This window comes from Dendrobates tinctorius, unplaced genomic scaffold (assembly GCF_039654945.1).
Source record: "Dendrobates tinctorius isolate UK_male_01 unplaced genomic scaffold, ASM3965494v1 ptg000029l, whole genome shotgun sequence".
Taxonomy (NCBI): Eukaryota; Metazoa; Chordata; class Amphibia; order Anura; family Dendrobatidae; genus Dendrobates; species Dendrobates tinctorius.
In genome coordinates, this window is record NW_027361697.1 from 31,842,991 (window position 1) to 31,863,094 (window position 20,104).

The window sequence follows — 20,104 nt, forward strand, 5'->3', positions numbered from 1 at the left end:
AAACAGCAAAACCTTCCCAGAAGATTGGAAACCATCATAGCTGCAAAGGGGGAACTACATTAATATATTAGTGGGATGACATCAAAGTTCTTGTAGGCGTAATATGAAGCTGTAATGTGGTGCATAATACAGTGACAGGTAAACGTTTGGGCACCCCTGGTCAAAATTACTGTTATTGTGAACAGTTAAGCAAGTTGAAGATGAAATGATCTCAAAAAGGCCTAAAGTTAAAGATGTCACAATTCCTATGTATTTTAGGCAAAATAAAGTCTTTTCTTACATTTTAAAAATTACAAAAAGTAAAATGGGCAGATGCAAAAGTTTGGGCACCCATTGAGATGTGTGCTCAGATAACTTTGACCAAGGTTTCAGACTTTAATTAGCCTGCTCCAAGTTATGGCTTGTTCACTATCATCGTCAGGAGATGTAAATTTCCCAGCTTTATAAAATCCCAGCCTCCTCTAACCTTCTGCCAAAAAAACAGCTGCCATAGGTTCTTCTAAGCAGCTGCCTAGCACTCCGAAAATGGTGGAGGCCCACAAAGCAGGAGGTGGTTATACGGAGATAGCAAAGAGTTCTCAAGTTGCCTTTTCCTCAGTTCAAAATGTAATTAAGAAACAGTAATTAACAGGAACAGTGGTGGTCAAGATCTGGAAGACCAAGCAAAATTTCAGTGACAGCTACTCGTAGGATTGCTAGAGAGGCAAATCAGAACCTACACCTGAGTGCAAAGATTTAGTAGACTCTGGAGTTCTGGTACATTGTTCTACTGTTTGGAGACACCTGCACAAATATGGCCTTCATGGAAGAGTCAACAGAAAAAAAAACAAAAAAAAACAAAACACTCCTGCATCCTCATCATAAAATTCAGCATCATCAGTATGGCAAAAGAAAATCTAAACAAGCCTGATGCACTTTGGAAACAAGTCCTGTGGACCGATGAAGTTAAAATTGAAAAATAAAACCCTTTGGCCACAATGATCAAAGGTGTGTGTGGGAAAAAAAAGTGCACAGAATTAAAGGAAAAGAACATCTTGCCAACCATTAAGGCTGTGTGCACACTAGGGTGACCGGATCTCATATGGGGGGAAAAAATGTCAGAATCTTGTTCGTCTGGACCCCACAAAACGATTCCCCTTTCCAGATATTGAGAGAGCCAAAATTTGAGCTCAATCAAACGACGTTAACCCGTGCCGCTCGTCGCTCAAAGTTTGAAAAATCCAAATTGAGGTATTTTAAGATTTAGGTATTTTGCATAGTCTGTTAGACTATAAAGAATGTGACAACAACATTGCAGAAATAGCCCTGACCAAATTTTCGAACCATTTGTGGTATTTGAATGCAGAGTTGGTGGGATTATCGTTTTTTGATCCCACCATTACAGACAATGAAAAGTTGTTAATGGCTAATAAATTGCTCAGTAGCACAGATGAACCATCAGAGCACGCTAACCTACATGAGTTGATAATTTTACATAGTTATCTAATCTATTCTAGAGCTTTTGTTAAAGTAGTTTTTGAAACGTCAGAATATAATGCTCGGCATTTGCTTACAACTTGCAGGACATATTGCTTTTGTTCTTCATCTTTTGTCAGAAGGTCGTTAAAGTCGGTTACTTCCTACCTCTTAATTTTTCTTTCCTAACTTTTGGATTTACAACCCTAGCGTGCTCTGATGGTTCATCTGTGCTACTGAGCAATTTATTATCCATTAACAACTTTTCATTGTCTGTAATGGTGGGATCAAAAAACGATAATCCCACCAACTCTGCATTCAAATACCACAAATGGTTCGAAAATTTGGTCAGGGCTATTTCTGCAATGTTGTTGTCACATTCTTTATAGTCTAACAGACTATGCAAAATACCTAAATCTTAAAATACCTCAATTTGGATTTTTCAAACTTTGAGCGACGAGCGGCACGGGTTAACGTCGTTTGATCGAGCTCAAATTTTGGCTATCTCAATATCTGGAAAGGGGAATCGTTTTGTGGGGTCCAGACGGACAAAATTCCGACATCGATTTTTTGCGGTCACCCTAGTGCACACGCTGAGGATTTTGCTGCGGTGTACAGTACCATGATTCCCTATGGGAATCAAAAACCGCAATGCAGACGGTGCGGAATTTTCCGCGCGGATTATCTGCGGTTTTCAATCCGCAGAAAGAATTGACATGTCAATTCTTTCTGCGGATTCTGCTGAGGTTTGCCATCTCCTCCATTGTGGAGATGAAAAATCGCAGGGCAAAACCGCAGAGCAATCCGCAGGTAAAACCGCAGGTATTTTGACCTGTGGTTTCACCTGCGGATTTTACAAAATCAACGCGGATGAATCCGCACCTAAATCCGCAGCGTGTGCACACAGCCTAAGCATGGGGCTTGATCAGTCATGCTCTGGGGTTGTGTTGCATCCAGTGGCACGGGGAACATTTCACGGGTAGAGGGAAGAATGGATTCAATGAAATGTCAACAAATTCTTGATGCAAACATAATGGAAAAAGCAGAAGTTGAAAACAGTATGGCTTCTACAAATGGATAATGAGCAAACTCCACAATAGACTACATCAAAAAGCACAATCTAAAGGTTTTACAATGGCCCTCACAGTCCCCTGATCTAAACAGCACTGAAAATTTGTGGCTAGACCTCAAAAGACAATAAACAAGAAATGAAAGACTCTTGGCCTGCTACACAGGTGTTTACGTGTACAACTTATGATGGTTTCAAAGGGGGTGCTATTAGGTACTAACCAGACAGGATGTCCAAACTTTTGCATTTGCCCAATTTCCTTTTTGTAATTTTTCAAATTTAAAATATATATATTTTTTTTTGCCTAAAATACAAAGGAAATGTGTCATCTTTAACTTTAGGCCTTTTAGAGATCATTTAATTTAAACTTCGTTAACTGTTCACATTAACAGTAATTTTCACCAAGGGCGCCCAAACTTTAACATGCCACTATGTGTATAATTAGGACATACTGTATATACTCGAATATAAGCTGAGATTTTCAGCCCATTATTTTGGGCTGAAAGTCCCCCTCTCGGCTTATATTTGAGTCACATACACCAGGGGGTCGGAGGGGGGGGCGGGGGTGTCAGGTCATACTTACCTGTCCTGGTGCTGTCTCTGCAGCCCCCCACTTCTCCGCGATCTCCCTTCCTTCCTTCAGCAGTCACATGGTACCGCTCATTACACTCATGAATATGCACATATTCATGAGTGTAATGAGATACCACGTGACCACTGAAGGCAGGAAGGGACATTGCGGAGAAGCTGGGGGCTGCAGAGACAGCACCAGGACAGGTAAGTATAGCGATACTCACCTGTCCAGGATCCATCGCTGCTTGCTGCTGTCTGGCACGTCATCTGTCAGTGACGTTCAGACAGCAGAGGGCACGGTGACATGGTTAGTGGCCTCCGCGCCCCCTGCAGTCTGAACGTCACTGACAGATGATGTGCCAGAGAGCAGCAAGCAGCGAGGGACCGGGGGACAGGTGAATATCTCAGGTGCCAGCAGTGACACCGGCACCTGGCCCCAGCGACGGAGAGGTATGTCATTTTTTTTATTTTTAAATGCAGCAGCACATGAGGGCATAATCTATGGAGCATCTTATGGGGGCAGCATATAGGGGCATTATCTATGGAGCATCTTATAGGGGCAGCATATGGGGGCATAATCTATGGAGTATCTTATAGGGGCATAATCTATGGAGCATCTTATGGGGGCAGCATATGGGGGCATAATCTATGGAGCATCTTATGGGGGCAGCATATGGGGCCTATTCTATGGAGCATCTTATGTGGCATGATCTATGGAACATCTTATGGGGCTATAACCTTTATGGAGCAGCATACGAAGCATATTATTCTATGGAGCATCTTATGGGGCCATTATTAACCTTTGTGAAGCATTATATGGGGCATATTTTGTATGGAGCCATCTTGGGCTGTATGGAGCATTATATGGGGCTCCTGATTCAATATGGCTATTCAAAAACATTTAACCTACTGATGTCTCAATTAATTTTACTTTTATTGCTATCTATTTTTATTTTTTAAACTTACCAGTAGCTGCTGCATTTTCCACCCTAGGCTTATACTCGAGTCAATACGTTTTCCCAGTTTTTTGTGGCAAAATTAGGGGGGGGGGGTCGGCTTATACTCAAGTATATACTTATTACACAGACACACATACATAGGCGTGCGCACACAAAAACACTAAAGGCAGGAGTCTGTATTTTTGCATTATAAGACATCATCACTTTTCGCTTGTACTAATTTCAGGACTATGTACTACAGGAAAAACAAATGTTAACCGGTCATATTTTATATACAACATCCTAGTAACTGGCTTATGTGACATGTTGCTGATAAACGTAGATTATTCAACAAAAATTTCCTCCAAATATCGGTATACAAATATAATCAACAGATCACTGCCGTTCCCGATCTCAGAGCAGAAATGAACCCACAAGGTTCCAGTGCAAAATGAACAGTTAAAAAGGGTTGAACAGAAATAGCAAAAAAAAAAGCCATCATAAATAAATTCATAAATACCTTTAATTTGTAAATCACACTCGTTTTGTCCAGGGAGGTAAACAGTATAGTAAATTTACTACACAGCGACCATGTCACATAAAACTACGTCTTATGGTTGGCAACGGGTGTGCAGAGCAGGCTCGGCAACTGAGCCTGCACCATACTCAGCAGATGCCGTTTGTGGTACACAGCATCTGCCTGTAGCAGCAGCAGAGCAGAGCTAGGTCCGATCGCTGCTGTTTAACCACGGAATTGCAACTGTCAATCACTGACAGTGGGAATTAAATGGCTAGATGCGTGCGTGCCCACTGACTGTTCCACAAAAAAAAGGAGCATTTTTGAGTTTGTAAAAAATTCATGAATCATGTGTCTCATTTTCAAGAATTTGGTGATAAAAATCAACACATACCAAAAGACAACAAAAAAAAAAAAAAAAAAGAAAAAAAAAAAGTGATTTAGGCCATATTCCCACAATGAGATTTTGGTGAGTTTTTGGTGTTGCAGGTTTTCTGCACCATTTCTACACCCATTAAGGGTGTGTGCACACGTTGCGGGTTCTACTGCGGATCCGCAGCGGATTTGGCCCTGTGGATCCGCAGCAGTCTCCTGCGGTGTACAGTACCATTATAATCAACGTAAAACAAAAACGCTGTGCACATGCTGCAAATTTTTCTGCGCAGATTTGCTGCAGATTTGAATCTGCAGCATGTCAATTCTTTGTGCAGAATCTGCAGCGTTTTTACACCTCTTCCATTATAGAAATCCGCAGGTGTAAAAACGCAGAAGAAATCCGCAGAAAATCTGCAGGAATTTTGCACTAAATCCGCAGGTAATTTTACCTGCGGATTTAGCAAAATTCGGGAGGAAAAATTCGCAGCAGAATCCGCAACGTGTGGCACATACCCTAAGTAAAATAGGTAACTATTTCTTGTTTTCGAAAAATACGCAGTGAAAAAAAAAAAAAAAAAACACCAAAAATTCATTGTGGGAATATAACCTTAAATATATACATCACAAATCAATCAGGCATTTTTGGGGGCTTTTTTTCCCAACATTTTTAGTTGTTTTTTTATGCAGCAAGGTGTCACTTCAGGGTGTGTGCACACGCTGCGGATCTGCAGCGGATTTGGCCCTGCGGATCCGCAGCAGAATTAGCTGCAGTGTACAGTATCATTATTCCCAATGGGAATTAAAAACCGCTGTGTAAATGCTGCAGAATTTTCCGCGCGGATTTTGCTGCGGTTTCAAATCTGCAGAAAGAATTGCAAGTCAATTCTCTCTGCGGATTCTCCTGCGGTTTGCCATCTCCTCCATTGTGGAGATGATAAACCGCAGGGCAAAACCGCAGGCCAATCCGCAGATAAACCGCAGGTCTTTTGACCTGCAGATTTATCTGCGGATTTTGCAAAATCCACAATGAATCCGCAGCAGATTCCACAGCGTGTGCACACACCCTTAGGCTGAGTGCAGACGGAGTTTTGAGCCCTGCAGATTTTTCCGTGCAGAATGGAAGAAAACCGCAGGTCAAATGACCTGCATTTTTCCTACGGATTTCTTCTATTTTGCACGCGGTTTTCATGCGGTTTTGGTGCGGTTTTCCATTGCGGTCTTCCCCCTGCGGATTTGGTAACAGGGGAGATAGAAAACCGCACAAAAGAAGTAACATGCTGCGGATTTTGTACCGCAGGAAAACCGCGCGGAAAAATCCACAGCGTCTGCACAGCGGGTTTTTTTTTTCATTCATTTTAAAGGTACTGTACATCACAATGCGGATATGCAACGTTTCTGCGTGGTAAAATCCGCTGCGGAAACGCTGCAAATCTGCATCGTGTGCACATGGCCTTACAGTGCATTATTAAACACATTAAATACAAAGCTTTTTCTTTTTTTTTTTTGGGGGGGGGGGGGGGGACGTGTGTTGATGTGGTACATTTATCCATTTTTAACTTTATAACTTTATTTAATACAGCATGCCGAAGCACAGCATTTTTAGCATTAAACTGAGTGTTGCCTAAAAAATATTAGAAGTTCATAAAAAACGGAGTTAAAACTTGCATTTTTTTTTTTAGAAGCGTTAATAGAAAGAGTAAGTGTGTGTACACAGGCAGATTCAGCCGTAGAGATGGTGTGAACTTGCTGCAGACAGAAGCAAGTCTGCAGCATGTACATCAGATTTCCGAAAATCTCGCTCACAATGCTGCAGCAGATCTGCCCACTCTAAGGGTATGTGCACACATTGTGGATTTTTCCGTGTGGATTTGGCTGAATCCGCAGGTAAAATGACCTGCTTTTTACCTGCAGACTCAGTGCAGATTTACTGCGGATTTTCTGCAGATTTAGTGCAGATTCCTATAATGAAAGAGGTGTAAAAATTGACATGCTGCAGAAAATAAACAGCAGCAAATCTGCGCAGAATTTTCCGCAGCATGTGCACAGCGGATTTCGTTTTCCATAGGTTTACATGGCACTGTACACCGCATGGAAAACTGCTGCGGATACACAGCCAAATCCGCAACGTGTGCACACACTCTAAAAGTGTTGTCAGGGATTAGCTTTTGATCAGGAGCGGCGTCTGTCACTGCAGCAATATCGGCATTGCAGGGAATACCAGACACAGCCCATAGACAAGGGAAGCATTTTTCTTTCTGGGTAAAGGGTCCTTTTAATTCCAGCCCTACTGCCATTTACACTCTAGATTCATTACTGCAGACCCAATGGGCTAGGGCGACATGTCGCACGGCACTGCAATCGCAGCGACACAGTGTAACACTAGAAGCATTGGTTTCCTATGTGTCGCAATGTGAACTGCGCCATGCTGCGACACAAAGTCACGAATGTGAAAGGTGTTGGGTTGTTCTGTAGCAGGTCGCAATTCGTACACGACTCGCTTTCCATAGAGGTAAATGCAAATCGCAAAAAGGTTTTTCTTGTGCGACATGTCGTAGTGTAGCCCTAACCAATTGCAGAATGGATTTTTTTTTCTCTTCACAACAAACCTACACTCTTCTTCCTTCACGTTACGGAAATTTAATGAAAAAAATGACATTACAATGAAAATGTCTTCCCATTCCTACAGCCACCGTTGGCTGTAATGGTTAAAGGGAGTCTGCCACCAGCTGTCTGCTATGTAATCTGAGAGCAGCAAGATGCGGAGACCCTGATTCCAGCGTTGGCACTTACTGGGCCGCACACTGTCATTTTAGTTTTCTCTGCTGAAGATCTAGCAGAGCTCAGAATGCTGAGCCCTGTTTAACCCAGCCCACACCACTGATTGGCAGCTAAATAAGAAGCTGCCAATCAGTGGTGGGAGAGTGGTTACACAGAGTAGCTGACGAGGAGGCAGGAGACGCTTAGTCCTGTAGTGATAATCTCCTGCTGACAAAACACTCATTGTATTGAAACAGCAGCACACAGCCTATTAAGTGACATTGCTGGAATCAGGGTCTGTCTCTACACCATAATGCTTTCACATTACATAGCAAAAACCTGCTTAAAATTTTCTCTGATATTATTATTCTTTAGTCATTAAAAGTTATGAATTTTTGTAATACTTCATTATTTGATTTTCCTTCCCTCCCCTCCAAACACTATGCTGTCGCGGTGTTTCGATGCCCATTTCAGGCTCCTTTACAAAGTTTACTGCTGCTCAGCAAGATCCACGCTCTATTTTAAAACAATGATAGTAGAGATTTTCGCATGTCTAAGCGACAAGGTTGGGAGCAAAGCAGCTCAGGCAGGGAAAGTCCGCACACAGCAGATGAAAGCAGCTTCTAAAGCCCACGTTACACATAGTGATATCGCTAGCAATATCGCTATAACGTCACCGATTTTGTGACGTAGCAGCGATATTACTAGCGATATCGCTATGTCTGATACTTACCTCCGACCGGCTCCCCCGCTGGTTATCGCTGATCGCACGATAAGGTCCTGGATCACTTCTCGTCGGCTGCTTCCTGCGGCGCCGACGAGCGACGCGTGGAGCCGGGCGGGAGGACGCAGGATCGCCGCGTCTGACAGGTAAGTAGCGACCCACGACCCCTGCGATGTCGCTGGTGAGATCTGCCTGTGTGGCAGCTCACTAGCGACCACTTTGCGATGCACCAGCGATCCATATCGTTGTCGGGATCGCTGGTGCATCGCTAAGTGTAACGGTACCCTAAGGCAGCATGAACCAGGAACTGAAACAGCACTGCAGTATAGTGTTGGCAGAGAAATAAGCAAAATAAGGTAATAAATATACACTACGAAAAATTCATAACCTTGCAGTGTCTGGAGTATAACTAAACACCAAATAAAGTTTGGTTACTCTTTGAATAAATTTATATTAATTCAGGTCTTTTTTTATATCCTCTGGTAATAATGGTGCAGACTATGCATTGCTTTGTACACATGATAATTTATGCATACTGTAGATATAACTTAACTAAAAACATTCATACAAATGTACAGAAATTGACGCTAGTCACATCAGACTTCATTTGATTAGGACTGGTGAAAACTACTAGTCACTGATCTCCATTGCCACATGTAGACCTATGTACGACATGGAGTTCTGATTGATTTGGGGGGTCAGTATGTTGCCAACTATGCCCTAACGCGTGTGATAAAATTGCAAAGTAATGGGATCTATGAAGGAGACCAGCACAATTATTTAAAAGGGTTGGCCCACAAAAAAAACTGTCCACATACAAATGTTTGATCGCTGTCAGATAGAAGACAATGCTTGGCAATCTCCACCAGTCCCAAAAAGATTTAGGGATTGAGTAGCACAAAGACAACCCCTTCTTAAATACTAAATTCCCCACGTAAAACAAAAAAAAATCCTATACTCACGTCCCATACCAGCGCCGGGTCTCCCGGGGCTCGCATGACATTGGCTGCAGGGCTTGAATGGCGTAATAATCAAAAGCTGCTATTGAGCTGCTGCGCTCTCACTTTCCTTGGACCAGCGGAATAAGTGAGAATGTAGCAGCACAACAGCGGCAACTGACTGGCTGCAGGGCTCATGTAGCGTAATAATGTCATGAGAGCCTCGGGAGATCCGGTGCCAACAATGCTGGAAGGTGGCCGATACAGGCTCTGAGTAAAAGGCGCTGTCAGAGCGGTGACCAAAATCCTTTAATGAAGTGATAACGTGGCTCTGTGACCACCTCTCCTTTTCAAAAAGGGCCAGGTAACCTCTATTCTGGTAGGGGTCCCAGCGGTAGGACCTTCAGTAATCAAGCACCTTAACATCTATCCCAATCTTTGTGTCTCAAGCCCTATAAAATCATGAGATCTATATCTGGATAACTCTCCTGCCTTATGCAATATGTCAAATGCATTGATGGACATTTTGTTTTTTTCCCCTTTGACAGGTTATGGTGCTAAACACAGTACAATACATCTTTCTGTTTTGTTTTCTGGCAAAGCCTTTGAGATGAGAGTGTAGCCAACCTCACAGAACCTCATGGATGTAACACAAACCGTAGCGTAAAAATGGGTTTTTGATGTGAGCACCTTATTACATCCAAACCACATGTGGCACAGACCATCTGCAGGAACATAAATTGCTGGATATTTGCAGCCAGGTTGTCCATGAAATATGTCATGTAATACTATTGTTTTTTTTTTTACATATCGGTAGTGTACTGCTTTTTTGCTTTTTGACCCACAATATTTCCATTTCATACCCAATCTATACAATTTTTGCTACATCTTCACAAGGCAATTGCTGCTTGAGAGTAGGCTAGTCGCGGCCAGGACCAGTTAACGTGGTAGCAATCAGTGCAGCAGGTTTTAGAGGCACAAGGAAACTAGGAGAGACACTAGTGTATGTGGCTGTACGGAGCGTGTACTGCAGCATCTTACAATGTTTGGAAGAGGCTCATTAGAGAAGCGTCTATTGGGAGCGTTCGATGGGGGCTGAGAACCTTCTCTTTGCAAGCAGTCGTTACTGCGTCTTGCTGTAAAATCTCATATTTGCCAGGCCATGAAAAAATGAGCAGTCTTGGACATGCCTAAACCCCCGTAATGATCCCATTTCGGACATCAGTGACCATGACCCAAGTCCGCGGATCGTCAACGATCTATTTGGGTCCATATAACATGCAGGTAAACTTCTTCACCCTCACGTTTGGTGCCACCACGAGTGAGATTCCATGACGTGCCAATTTCAGAGCTTCCCAAAAGATGCAAGACTCATTCTTCACCTACTGAAACTGTCAAGAAGAAACAAACTAACACTTTCCAAAATGGGGCTACGAAGACCCTCAGAATCCATGTAGAAGTTGGGAAGACAAAATCTTGCAAGTTTTCCGGGATATATTGATTGGAACCAAACTTGTATAATTCATTAGTGAGGGAGCTTATTTTCTGTAAGAACGCATTCCTTGGTGTCCTCCTGGTGGAAACACCGACCACAAGGGGGTTATATCCCGTTCTCGTAAGGGAAGTCTCAGGCAGTGTTCATGAACAGACCAGGAAGGCTACCAGATGTGCGATTCGCAGTGTGTCATTTTGATGACACCAACTCCCCCGCCTAACCGCCGGTAGTTCATGCCTCCGTACAGCCTGAAAAGGAAAGAAGCAGGTTGTTACTCTTTGAGGTTCACCAACACCAAACTTGGAAGATAATTCCAGACTTACATGGCACCACTTCAAATGTATGACCCCTTCTAAGATGTCCATATGTCTTTGGCTACACGAGGACTTTGGTAGCGACACATGTCGTGCGGCCAGAGATCACTCGATGCCACAGCTACCATAATGCAGGTGAACGGAGGTCGCATTGGGACTTGATGGGCACCGTAACAAGTCGTGGCAAAAAAAAATTGGATTTTTGCCACTCATTTGTCACAGTTGAAGCACCTTGCGACTCCATTCACCTGCAGTGCACCAAGGAGGCTTGGGCTAAACGAGGACTTTGGCTGCAACACAGGTCTAGCAGCCATAGGTACTCTTGTGCCCCATTTAAATTGCGGCATAATACAAGAGAATGTGATCGCATTGCAACCTGCTGGGTACCGTAACATGTACGTTGCAAAAAGTTGGATTTTTCACGATTTGTCGAGCTTGCATCACCTTGTGTCTCCATTCACCTGCATTATGCTGCAATGTAGCTGTGGCACCGAGCGATCATCGATCACAAAGCCATCTAGCCCCAGCCTTATTGAGACAACAGATCTGGTTACACCCTAGTATTTGTCATCTATATTTTGAGGATTCCAGCAGAAGACAAAGAGAGAAGCATTTGTGTACACATTCCCTACACTAGTAATGTTATATCAGAGCACTGCAGCCACAGTGCAACCGCAAGAAATTGAGTGACATTGGAAAAGGGCGATGTGGAAAGAGGATACAAAGCACTAAAGAAATAAGGCAGTGAGACTTTTGGACTCGATGGAAATGAATTCATTTTTTGTGGAGTTTACCATATATACTCATGTATAAGCCGACCTGAGTATAAGCTGACCCCCCCCCCTAATTTTGCCACAAAAAATTGGGAAGACTTATTGACTCACATATAAGCCTAGGGTGGAAAATGCAGCAGCTACTGGTAAATTTCAAAAATAAAAATAGATACCAATAAAAGTAAAATTTATTGAGACATCAGTAGGTTAAATGATTTTGAATATCCATTTTGAATCAGAAGCCCCATATAATGCTCCATAAAGTTCATGATGGGCCCCATAAGATGCTCCATACAAAATACGCCCCATATAATGCTGCCCAAAGGATAATGGTGGCTCCATAGATTATGCCCCCATAAAATGCTCCATAGATTATGCCCCCATAAAATGCTCCATAGATTATGCCCCCATAAGATTCTCCATAGATTATGCCCCCATAAGATGCCCCATAAATTATGCCCCCATAAAATGCCCCATAAATTATGCCCCCATAAAATGCCCCAGAGAATATGCCCCCAAAAGATGTTCCATAGAATAATCCACCATAAGATGTTCCATAGAATAATCCCCATATGCCACTGCTACTGCAAATAAATAAAAAAAAAAAATGATATACTCACCTCTCCATCACTGGGGGCCAGGTGCCGGTGTCGCTGCTGGCTCAGGACCCAGGCACTGGCGATATTCACCTGTCCCCGTTCCCACGCTGCTTGCTGCTGTCTGACACGTCATCTGTCAGTGACGTTCAGGCAGCAGAGGGCACGGCGCGCACTAACAATGTCACCGCGCCCTCTGACCTGAACATCACTGACAGAGGACTCAGCAGACAGCGGCGAGCAGCGTTGGAACGGGGACAGGTGAATATCGCATATACTCACCCCCCGGCGCTTCTTTCCAGCCCCGTTCTCCCAGTGGTCACGTGATACCGCTCATTAAATGCATGAATATGCGCATATCCATGTCTTTAATAAGCGGTACCATGTGACCGCTGAAGGCAGGCGCCGGAGACCGTGTGACAAGCAGAGAAGCGCCGAGGGGGTCACTATGATCTGACACCCCTGCTATATATTATGTTCGAGTCCCTGCGGCTGCATGATTTGAGGCTGTTAGATTCTCTAGCAAACAGGCAATCCCCTGATCCTATACACACAACTAGCAGTAGCCGTGGAGCGTGTCTACGGTGGTCCTAGACGCCTCATCACGGCCGGAGAACTAAATAAGCCTAAAGAGAGAAAGGGAAAATCTAAACTGCCCCAGAGCAGACCCCAAAGCAATAGACAGCCCCCAACATGTATTGTCAGTGAAACAAGATGAAAACACAAACACAGATAGAAAGATAGGCTGAGCAAACGATGGGGCCCTCACTAACTAGAAAGGACAGTAAAGAAAAGCTGCTGTCTGCAATCACGCAAAAAACCCTGCCAAAAAATGTCCAACACGTCTGATAGAAAAAGGCCCTGAAGTCGCTAGACTTCAATTCCCTATATCAGCACTCAGGTATATTCTGAAGACAGAGCAAAAGAGATCAACTGATCAGAGACAAAATGGGGATTCAGCCCAGTCCCAGCCAGGGCTGGCTGAACACAAAAACTAAGTAAACCAGACGAAAACTCATATAAACAATAGCAGAGAAAACTTAGCTTTAAGAAGGCAGGAACCAAACTGGAAACCAGAAGCCACAGTCAGGAGAAATCACCAGCAAGAAACTAGGGAGTCGGCTGCCTTAAATTCAATCAGAAATTCCTGATGTCCAATCACAGTCCTCTTCCTCAGGTGGCTGGTCTCTGCCATTTAGATCGGCTTCATTACCTCCCTTCACCAACAGAGGGAGTCCAGATAGAGAACTCACTACTCCTCTGTCAGCACAGCCAGCTCCATAACCCTCACCAGAAGCCAGAGGCAAACCCGAAAATGAGCTCACAACAAGCAGCGGCTCAGCATTGGGGTATCAGGTGCAGTAATGGGGACACATACGGCAGAAGCAGAGGCTCAGTATTGGGGTATCAGGTGCAGTAATAGGGACACATACAGCAGTAGCGGCTTAGCATTGGGGTATCAGGTGCAGTAATAGGGACACATACGACAGCAGCGGCTCAGCATTGGGGTATCAGGTGCAGTAATAGGGACACATACGGCAGCAGCGGCTCAGCATTGGGGTGTCAGGTGCAGTAATAGGGACACATACGGCAGAAGAGGCTCAGTATTGGGGTATCAGGTGCAGTAATGGGGACACATACGGCAGCAGTGGCTCGGCATTGCGGTGTCAGGTGGAGTAATAGGGACACATACGGCAGCAGCGGCTCAGTATTGCGGTATCAGCAGGAGGAGCAGTTTGTGCAGGATGAGAATAGTCCAATTGGTGACAGTGCTGAAAATATGAGAAGTGAAACGTGTCTTTGTTGTATTCTCTGTAGCCGAGTCCTGGCTGGAGGTGTTGTCATGTCGGTCTGGGCCAGATGGAAAAGACATGAAAAGTGAACGATTCCATCAGGAAGATCGTCAGCGGTAAGTCACTATCTGTAACTCTGCTGTAATCTATTATATGTTCAGTAGGACTGGTATTATTTACCACTGACCATATGGCGGTAATGTCAATACTGGTCTTTTTATATATAGATTATTTCTGGCAACAGCGCAGTCATCTGCTGAGGTTCCCTGGTTAGGGGCCCACTCAGAAGTTTCGCCCCCCTGGACCAAAACCCTAGCTACGCCTCTGGCCCAGGGTGATTGAACAAACCTAATTATGGAACACTTACCTCCAGGTATTAGCATCGGGGTCAAATACTTCTATCGTCTTCAAGTATGTTGTTCCGTCAAATCCTCCTACTGCCATCAGCTGTCCATTCACCACCGCAAGCCCCACCTGCAGCACAAGCAACACATGCCGGACTTTATCAATACTGGTCAGATCCCATGTTTAGTCCTGCAAGTCTGACTCCCAACATCCCGCACTGAGAAAACAGAGCTCACTGGACCGAGACGTACTGGACAATGCCGAAAATGAGGCTCATGTATCAGACGCACATTCAGGAAGTATCGGGGGATACTGGACATAACATTAGGGCACTCATCCCTTTCCAGGAGTCTCACTAGGTGGTCGTTTCATGATTAAACATTAACCCCTTGCAGGAATTACCAGTTTCTATTTCAGTTTTTTTCACACCCATCTTTCAAGAGCCATCACCAGCATAGCTATATGGGGACCGTATGTGACAGGATCACTTTGTTATGCCATTCCCCCTCACACACCCTACAGTGGACATTAAAGGATGTCGTGAGACTGATATTACAAAAAAAAAAAGAAAAAAAAAAAAAAAGGGATGAAATATCAGGAAACCTTACAACAATTTCTACACACAGTGGGAAAAATAAGTATTTGATACCCTGCCGATTTTTCAAGTTTTCCCACCTACAAGGAATGGAGAGGTCTGTAATTTTTATCATAAGTACACTTCAACTGTGAGAGACAGGATCTAAAAATAAAATCCAGAAAATCACACTGTTTTTTAAATACTTAAAATTGCATTTTATTACATGAAAAAAGTATCTGATCACCTACCAACCAGCAAGAATTCTGGCTTTCATATCTGTTAGTTTTTCTGTGAGAATCCCTCCTACTGTGCACTCATTACCTGTATTAATTGCACCTGTTTGAACTTGCTACCTGTATAAAAGACACCTGGCCACACACTCAATCAATAACACTCCAACCTTTCCACCATGGCCAAGACCAAAAGAGCTGTCTAAGGAGGGCAGCACGGTGGCTCAGTGGTCAGCACTGCAGCCTTGCAGCGCTGGGGTCCTGGGTTATAATAATAATTATTATTATTATTATTATTAAGGACACCAGGGACAAAATTGTAGACCTGCGCAAGGCTAGGATGGACTACAGGACAATAGGCAAGCAGCTTGGAGAGAAGTCAACAACTGTTAGCACAATTATTGGAAAACGAAAGAAACACAAGATGACTGTCAGTCTTGCTCGGTTGGGGGCTCCGTGCAAGATCTCACCTCGTGAGGTCAGGATGATTCTGAGAAAGGGCAGGAATCAGCCCAGAACTACATGAGACCTGGTCAATGATCTGAAGAGATCTGGGATCACAGTCTCAAACATTACCATTAGTAACACACTACGCTGTCATGGATTAAAATCCCGCAGGGCACGAAAGGTCCCCCTGCTGTTTAAGTTCACTAATGACCATCTGGATGATCCAGAAGCATGGGAGAAGGTCATGGGGTCAGATGAGACCAGAATAGAACTCCACTCGCCATGTGTGGAGGAAGAACAAAGATGATGAATACAACTCCAAGATCACCAAGAAGCATGGTGGGGAAACATTATACTTTGGGGTGCTTTCCTGCAAAGGAGACAGGATGACTGCACCATACTGAAGGGCAGATTGATGGGATCAGGTATCAAGAGATTTTGGCCAGCAACCTCCTTCCCTCAGCGAGAGCATTGAAGTTAGGTTGTGGCTGGATTTTCCAGCATGACAACGACCCGAAACACAGCCAGGGCAACTAAGGAGCGGCTCCGTAAGAAGCATTTCAAGGTCCTGGAGGGTCCTAGCCAGTCACTACACGTGAACCCAATAGAAAAGCTTTTAGAGGAAGCAGAAACTCAATGTTGCCCAGTTACAGCCCCAAAACCTGAAAGATCAGTATGGGGGAGGGGGCCAAAATCCCTGCTGCAGTGTGTGCAAACGTGGTCAAGAACTACAGGAAACGTCTGACCTCGGTAAATACACAGGTTTCTGCACCAAATATTAAGTTCTGTTTTTCTACTGTATTAAATACTTATTCCATGCAATAAAATGCAAATTAATTATGTAAAAATCATACAATGCAATTTTCTGGATTTTTTTTTAGATTCTGTCTCTCACAGTTGAAGTGTACATACTATAAAAATTACAGACCTCTCCATTCCTTATAGGCGGGAGAACTTGCAAAAATCGACAGTGTATTAAATACTGATTTCACCAATAATATACACATTATATAGATAAATAATTATAATATATTATATATTGATTATTTGTTTTTTTTTTTTTTTAAGTAAACAAGTTCGTACCCCGCTCCGACGTGAAGTCATGGCAACTACTGGCGACCACTGATTGGTCCGGGGATTGTACCGTTCGGCGCTGCTCAGCTCCGTGGTGTCATCTCGTCCACCTACTGCATAGATCATGTCCTGGTACACCGCACAGCCCAGGTGTTTCCGCCGGGTGCCCATCGGTGCTATTGTGTGCCAACGGTTTTCCTGAGGATTGTACCGCTCAACTGAAATGGGAAAACACAAAACTGTGACTCCACCTCTCGGCATCCGTTTTAGAGAACGTTTACAAGCGGATATATCTGACTGAAGATTGCCCTGAAGAGATTTAATGTTTACACAGCTCACTGACACATTCACTGTTAACTCATCCTGCTATGTACAGTGATACACAGAGGCTGCAGAAGACAAATGTGCTAACAACCGATAAAACCAGATTGAGGAAATGCACACATGCATTTAAGTAAAACAACCCCCTCCCCCCCCCCCATGTAAAAGACCCCAAAGCAGCTTTTCATTATATCACTTGGTGAAGAGGTTGGTCGACCTTGCGCTGACCGAATCCAAAAACAACAACCAGAACTGTAAATGATGCATCTCTGGCTCTAAAATAAATTATGGAACCAGACTTCTTTTTGAAAAATAGGAATAAGGAATTTATTAGAGATCCGATATAAAGTGGATGAAAATGTTACATTATAGATCATGGCTAAAAAAATAATGAAAATCATGACGGAAAACCGGTGCATGTAGCAACAACAATCTACTAAACTCCTTCCATGCACACCGTGTCTACATACATGTTCATCATGTTATAATTATAGGGGTTGTCCGGCATTAACCTACAAGTCTGCAGTCACTGCGATCTGTCCAGTGCCGACCACGTCTGTAAGTATGAGATATGCATACATGCCGCCATATACCTACTATATGGACGCGGCCTCGCTCAATGCAAGTGTATACAGTCTAGTCAAAATGTGGCTGGAAGTATACAAGTCACACACTGGTGGTTACGTGACCTTCCGCTCCCGGAGAATCCACAGTGCACGCTGCGAGGATTCACAAGTTTGAAGTCACATACAGCGTCTGCAGACTTGTAGCTTAAGACAATCCATTTACACACCCAACTTTTTTTTTTAATGCAGCAGCACTCTAAACCCCCTGCAGGTGCACACAATGAGATGCACACAATCACTTCACTACATATCACTTCCCCCATACAACAGAGATCAATCATCAATTTAAAGGGAATCTGTCAGCAGGTTTTTACCATGTAATTTGAGAGCAGCATGAAGTAAGGGCAGAGAGCCTGATTACAGGGATGTGTCACTTTCCAGGGCTGATAACTGCAGTTTTGATAGAATCCCTGTTTTCTCTGCTGCAGATGTAGCAGCACTCTGAATGCTGAGCAGTACATAACCCCGCCCACACTCCCCTGATTGGTAGGTTCCTGTGTACGCTGGCCGCAAGCTGCCAATCAGTGGTGTGGATGATCATACACGGATCAGCTGGACTGCCTGGGACAGGACACACAGTCCTCTACTGATAATCTGATTACAAAACACAGACTGAATTGAAACTACAGCAAGTTGCTGATCAAGTGACACATAACTGGAATCAGGCTCTCAGCCCCTACATCATGCTGCACTCAAACTAAATAGCAAAAACCTGATGACAAATTTATTTTAAATGAAAAAAAGTGCATGCAATTCTTCACAATGTCCTCACCGGTATTGAGAGGAGACGTTCCATCTGAACCCCCGACAGCGTACAGAAAACCACCAAGGACAGCAACAGCCACGCCAAGTCTTCGTGTACTCATGGAGGCAACCCGAGTCCATTTATTTTCCTTGGGGTCATACCTATATGAAAAAAAAAAATAAAAATCAGCAACGAGACATCCTAATCATTATATCATAAAAGAGACCGGTACAGTAAAGAAGAGCCCATTTTATTAGGAGGCGCAGTTGGCGATCGGGTGTTTGACCTGAGATGTCAAGAGGGGAATTAAAGTTTCCTGATCTTCTGATCGGTTCAGGTCCCAGCTGTCAGACCCCCACTGATCGGCATGTTACCACTAATTCTGCAGATCGCTGAGAGCTTGTTTTAACCGGACAACCCTTTTAAAATCTGGACTCTAGCTGGCATAGATCGCTTCTACAATTTATGGCAATGTTGAGCAAGGAAACACGCACGAGTTGTGGTCCTATGTGCCAACAGCCTACGTCATGGACGCAGGGCAGCGTAATTCTGCATCTCAATGTCTGTATATTCCCATATTAAGGCATTATCCAATTAATGCTAACAAAGGCATACCGTTATAATTCAGCCTACTCATCACCGCCCCTCATACGTCAGCCCCGATGGTCTGTATACACTCGCTCCCCTGTTATCAAGTGTCTTCCCATAAGAAAGCTACAGCCTATAACTGGCTGAGGAGGACAAAGAAGATGCCCCCCCGACGCGGACCGGAAAACTGCTACCAGGAGTGGCGAGTATAATGTTATTTTGTTATTCAATACATACAGAATTTAGGCTGCAAATTCCACAAGAATCGGGGTTTTGTTGGTAATTTTGAACTAATCTGAAACACATCGGCACCATAGCCACACACGTCATTGTCCACGTGGGAGATTTCCACAGCGTGGGGTTGTGATGTGCTCCAGTTACATCCACATTACTGCGTCCATCTCTTCGTTACCCATCCGACTACTCTGACGGAAAAATCTTCTTTATGATCGTCATTGAAGATCTTCTATGTTACCATTATTAGTACAAAGTGGAATTACTGCGGACTCTCCGTACAAATGTTACGATGGATAAATGAGAAATAGATTCACTTTTTCCAACATTGATTTAAGAGCATTTTTTCCAAGAAGTGCTCCAATAAAAAATCATTATCCTCTTAATATGTTGAATTTGTATTTTATGACACAATTGCTCATTACTCAGTTAAAGAGGTTGTCCACTACTTTAGCATTGATGGTCTAAGGGGATAAGGTCATCAATGTCTGATCGGCTGGGGTCCGGCGCTCGGCATCTCCACCAATCAGCTGTTATCGGTGTTGGTGGGCACAGCCGTATTCACTTACCAAGCTGCTGCATCTACTGGTAGTGGCTGCC

The 20,104-nt window shown here is 43.8% G+C and overlaps 1 protein-coding gene across 1 annotated transcript in view; it reads right to left on the reverse strand.

Annotated features, from left to right (window-relative positions):
• Positions 1-4,217: 4,217 nt before the first annotated feature.
• Positions 4,218-20,104, reverse strand: part of KLHL20 (kelch like family member 20) — a 46,264-nt gene continuing 30,377 nt past the window's right edge. The window contains exons 9-12 of the mRNA XM_073571515.1: positions 18,710-18,843; positions 17,000-17,208; positions 14,685-14,791; positions 4,218-11,089 (exon numbers count right to left, since the gene is read on the reverse strand). Coding sequence (XP_073427616.1) covers positions 11,005-11,089; positions 14,685-14,791; positions 17,000-17,208; positions 18,710-18,843 — 535 coding nt within the window. The 3' untranslated portion in view covers positions 4,218-11,004. The remainder of the gene's footprint in view (positions 11,090-14,684; positions 14,792-16,999; positions 17,209-18,709; positions 18,844-20,104) is intronic.